The sequence below is a fragment of the Tachysurus fulvidraco genome, chromosome 8, assembly GCF_022655615.1.
Source record: "Tachysurus fulvidraco isolate hzauxx_2018 chromosome 8, HZAU_PFXX_2.0, whole genome shotgun sequence".
NCBI classification, from domain to species: domain Eukaryota; kingdom Metazoa; phylum Chordata; class Actinopteri; order Siluriformes; family Bagridae; genus Tachysurus; species Tachysurus fulvidraco.
This window is the reverse complement of record NC_062525.1, coordinates 2,093,988-2,099,357: the sequence shown is the minus strand read 5'-3', so window position 1 is coordinate 2,099,357 and position 5,370 is coordinate 2,093,988. Positions and strand designations below refer to the sequence as shown.

Sequence of the window (5,370 nt, the reverse complement as noted above, 5' to 3'; positions counted from 1 at the left end):
GATTTTATTCTGTAGTAACGAGGAACGAAGATGTTTAGTGGGAATATAACGGAGTAAAAGTGTACATTTTATCTAGGACATGTAGTGGAGTAAAAGTGAAAGTTGACATCAATTTAAATAGCGAAGTAAAGTACAGATACGTGACATTTCTACTTAAGTACGGTAACGAAGTGTTTGTACTCCGTTACATTACAACACTGGGTTCCATCTGCAGCGGTATCATAATTCACTGCGCAAAACCTCTCCACTTCTACAGTAAGTTAGTAAGTATACTGAATCTCAAACTGATCTATTTTCATCTCCAGGTGTCAACCAGCACATTATTATTCTCAGGGTCTCTACGACACAACACACTGGACCACTCGAGCAGATACAGAAATCACACACTGCTTTACTTTAGTTTCATTTCCACTGAATAGAAGTTACACAGCTCATGGTCCAGAAGACGAATCAATTCCTGAAAGACCTCAGCGAGGTGTTCGGCAAAACTACCGCCATGCCGCGCTTACGGCCGCGCTGTTAAGCTTTTGCCAGGAGAAACTCCACCGTGAGATCTTATACATGCACTCACTCTTACTGAAGAACATGAAGCATGAAGCTCTGCTACAAAGGAACATCCACCACTTCGTGGCATCTCCTGTTTCTGATGGCATCTTTTTTGTGGAAAAAAGGTAGGTGATCTCAGGCCATGAATAAAGTGTCGAGGTCTGAATCAAGTTTAAATCCAATGATGTTCCCTTCTGCATCCCTGGAACAGTTCAGCTCCAGGGAAGATCTTCAGTAGGACATATAAGCTGGTATGGATTCAGGAGGGAAAAGAGAAGTCTACACACTGTTTACTGCTTTAATTACAATCAGTTTTCCTTCTTTATTATAGACTCATACAGGATTTTTTAATCATGTGATTTTTCATCATAATCAAGTGGATAAAAACTACCGATTATAAAAACAACTGATCGAGACGTCGTGTGTGAGTTCGTCAGAACGTAATCTCCTGGCTCACATGAGAGACGGCTGCGGTGATGCTGATGGGAAGAAAAAACACATAAATTACGGAAATTAATGAAACGGAATGAGATCAGTTTCATATCAAATCTCAAAAAACTAAAGAACATCACATACCTCTGAACCTCCAACACACACTCACACAGGTTCACTAACACCTGCAGGTGTGAACGAGTGACAACAAACTGGGGGGGGGGAGAGAGAGAGAGAGAGAGAGAGAGAGAGAGAGAGAGAGAGAGAGGAAGAGAGGAGGGCAGAGAGAGGGAGGGTGGCAGAGGGGGGGGCGAGAGGGGGGGGCAGATAAAGAGAGGGGAGCAGAGAGACAGACAGAGAGAGAGAGAGAGAGAGAGAGAGAGAGAGAGAGAGAGAGAGAGAGAGAGTTATTTTTATTTGACATTATTTACTACATGACTAAACATGAACAAAGCATCCACTTGACTCTGAATCAGATTGCACTTGATTCTTTTGATTCACTTGCTATTTGTTTTGGTTTGGTTTCAGACTTCAGACGTAATTCAACACAATAAAAAGTGAGAAATAATTAAGGAAGGTGTATTATATATACTATTTAAATCACACACACACACACACACACACACACACACACACACACACACACACACACACACACACACACACACACAGTCTCTCACACACACACACACACACACAGTCACACACACACAAACACACACACATTCACAGACACACAAACACACACACATTCACACACAAACACACACATACACACACAAAGATAGACACACACACACACACACACACAGATAGACACACACGCACACACACACACAGATAGACACACACTCACACACACACACACACACACACACACACACACACACACACACACACACACACACACACACACACACACACACACACACACACACACAAACATACCGGCTCCTTTTCCCAGTTGAAGAGATTGTTCTTAAAATGTTCAGCCACGACTTTGAGCTCGTACGTACGAGTCACCTCACGTTTTTCCCTCAGAGTTTGTGGGGCTTTCAGTCGCTCTGCAATCTTCTGCAGTGCTTCATCTATAGTCTTCCTCTTCTACAAATGGTATCATGACACAAATTTACTCATAAAGACATTTAAAGTGACTGTTTCTAAAATACAAATGTTTTTTTATGTTACATGATAAAATGTAATTCACCCAGAATTTCTGCCATAATGACATTTAAGTTCATCACTGAATAACAATCTAATATGTAGGTAGCATGAGGGGGCGGAGTTAAGTACATAATGGGCGGAGTTTCATCTGTGTGATAAACACTGGTGAACTTATAAAGTTTCACTGTTACACACACTGAAGCTGCTTATATTCACTTACAACATCTGTAGGTTAAAAACAGGAAGTAATTCAAGATGAAATGTTTTTGTTATCGTCAGATTGCTGTGGTGTAAAAGGAGTAAAGTTCATTATCAGACTCTTCACTCATCACCACGTCACACATCGTCTTCACAGCTGTTCTAGTGGAACAGCTTCGTCTTTATTACGTCTATCATTCTAGAGTCCTGTCTGTGAATAAGACTCAGGGTCTGGACACGGTGAGTGCGAGGAATGAGTCGATTCACGATTCAGACCGAAATGATTCAGTTCTGTACTCACTTCTTTAAGATCATCATATTGTCTTTGCAGCGCTCGTCTTTTTTCTGCGTCCTGTTCGTTTTTAATCCTGTTTTCTTGGACAATCAGTGGAACTTCCATAGTTTCTACGACGTCACACGTGTCAACGTCCGGGGGTCGAGGCGTGGAGGCATCGCCGACGGAGACGGACGATTCTCCGAGGAATTCACTCAACATTGACTTCATCATGCCCTGAATAACGTGCGGGAGGGAGGGATTTACAGAACAAATATAAATATTTAAATTATTGTTGTAATATTTTAGTTAATAATGTTTAAGATTTGCTTTTACTGAGAAAGGATCTATCCCTGAAATGACGTCACTGAAAGCAATCATGATGTCATCACATAAAGCATAAACTACTAGATTTATTCGGTATCATACACACCTTGTTCCCATAGTTACATGGCATCTGAGTCTTCCCCACATGCTTTCTCACAGCCTTGCTGACGTTTTCCTTCAGGTAGGAGAACTGATCTTCGAATGAAGTCGAGCTAAGGTTTTCCTTTAGAGTGAAGGTACAAAAAGGAAAAAAGTGTTTAATATCAGATACTTAACCATGTAGAAGCAGCTGAACAACAGCAGTATGATCACTGACGGTCTCTGTGTGGTGTAGCCAGTACGTAGTGAAGACATCGGCAAGGAAAGTGTTTCGTTCTTTATCCCAGAACCAAGCGTAAGCGTATTCATCAAGCCCGCATGAACCCACTGAGTACACTGGAACAAGACCAGAAAGGCTTTAGAGAGAGAGAGATATCAGACGAATGGATTTAAACCTGTCCTGAAACTTAGTAAGCATAAAAAGTGCTAACCGTTTGTGTCTGACAGCTTGTCCAGCATCGATCCGGCGTGGCACGATTCCATATAAACCACCATCTGCAAAACATCAGACCACGTCAAGGTCGTCGATTTGGGTAGGGACGGTGGGGACATGTCCCTACCAATATCCAGGGAACACTCAATTGTCACTAGCGATAATTCGACCAAGCCTATATATATTTATACATACCACTGATATCCGTCTGTGTCTTGTGCTTTTTTACTTATTGCATTTAACATTTAACCAGGAATCATTAAATGATTGAAAAATGAAAATATTTTATACGGCGTTCTGGAAAAAATAGCGCAACTTGCGGAACACAAACGGTTAACAGATTTACCCCCTGCAATGAATCCCGCCTCTTTAACTCGCCTCTCTAAAATGATTGGCCTTTGCCTTTTTTGAGTCCCGCCTCTCTAACCCACGTCGCTGTTTGATTGGCTTTGTCTTTCTCGCTAATGTGTTGAGGGCTGCAGCTATATTCCGTTGTATGAAGCAATATGTAACGTGATTATGCAGGTTACCGGTATGTGAGGAAGGAAGTATTCTTATAACAACAGTGTTATGCACAAAATACGGGGAATGTTGTCCCCACCAATGTCAAATAAATTATGTCCCCACCAATGTCAAATAAATTATGTCCCCACCAATGTCAAAATCAAACTTTCACCATCAGACCACGTTCATCGATCTTTGAGTTAAGGTTGTATGGAAAAATTCGAGGAAGAATAAAATAAAAGTTTGGATTTAAGTTTTGTAAAATGCTGAGTTTGTTCATATTCTGTAAAATAAATCACAATAAAACTAAATGTATATATTTTTGACGCCTATTAAACTCATAAATGTATGCTTGATAATCGAGTCCACTATATAATGCCCCCGTGAATGAGCTGTTACCACGGAAACAATAACTCATTAGAGCGAGTGTGTTAATGTACATAATCCTGCGATTTCGCCTGTGTGCGCTAATTAAGACCCGCGGATCGCTAACACCTTCTGACCAATCAGGATGCAGAGCTCAGCCATGCCGTGATGTAACCTGATATGTTGTGATCGATTGTTTTTAAATCTGTGTATTAATGATATTTACTGAGCAAAATACATACCTTTGAAAACTGGCCACTCCGTGACATCGTATTTACTGTGTTAATGAGGTCGTGTGCGTACAGCTGTAACAGAAAAGAACTGGTTATTACATTTTATAATCACCTCTGACCTCTTTGGCAGTGGAGAAGAGAAGACAAGCTCCATGTGGTATGTTAGCTCAGGTTGTATCTGGACAGAGCTGATGGCAGATCATCAGATGAAGATTTAACCCAAGTTAAACTGAGCTGCTGGTTATCCCAGGTGGTTAATGTGTATGTCAGGACGACAGTGTTGTAATGTAATGTAACGGAGTACAAATACTTCGTTACCGTACTTAAGTAGAAATGTCACGTATCTGTACTTTACTTCGCTATTTAAATTGATGTCAACTTTCACTTTTACTCCACTACATTTCCTAGATAAAATGTACACTTTTACTCCGTTATATTCCCACTAAGCGTCTTCGTTACTCGTTACTACAGAATAAAATCAGAAGGAATGTGTGTGACTGCAATAAGGGAGGTTTGGAGAATCACTGCTCCTAGATTAAATCACGCGGCACCGCACGCTCTATTTCAGCGTAATGTCGCTAAAAGGAGGAGGAAGCACCTGAAACCGCCATGGAAGCCCCTACTGGAGGACCTCCCGTTACCGTAGACGACCACCCTGACGATAGCGGTGAACTCGGTGAACAGGGTGAAGAAGATAACGTTATACACACGTGGCCATATTTGCAAGAAATGTTTCTGTACATTGGCATGAAAGATTCTTCCTACCGGATGATTTGCCTCTTATACCCACGGAA

At 41.3% G+C, this 5,370-nt stretch overlaps 1 protein-coding gene across 1 annotated transcript in view; it reads right to left on the bottom strand.

Annotated features, from left to right (window-relative positions):
* Positions 1-879: 879 nt before the first annotated feature.
* The window catches only part of LOC113652239 (legumain-like), a 9,119-nt gene continuing 4,628 nt past the window's right edge, over positions 880-5,370 (bottom strand). The window contains exons 8-15 of the mRNA XM_027161174.2: positions 4,586-4,648; positions 3,472-3,535; positions 3,258-3,376; positions 3,048-3,164; positions 2,642-2,851; positions 1,927-2,082; positions 1,123-1,190; positions 880-1,025 (exon numbers count right to left, since the gene is read on the bottom strand). Coding sequence (XP_027016975.2) covers positions 980-1,025; positions 1,123-1,190; positions 1,927-2,082; positions 2,642-2,851; positions 3,048-3,164; positions 3,258-3,376; positions 3,472-3,535; positions 4,586-4,648 — 843 coding nt within the window. The 3' untranslated portion in view covers positions 880-979. The remainder of the gene's footprint in view (positions 1,026-1,122; positions 1,191-1,926; positions 2,083-2,641; positions 2,852-3,047; positions 3,165-3,257; positions 3,377-3,471; positions 3,536-4,585; positions 4,649-5,370) is intronic.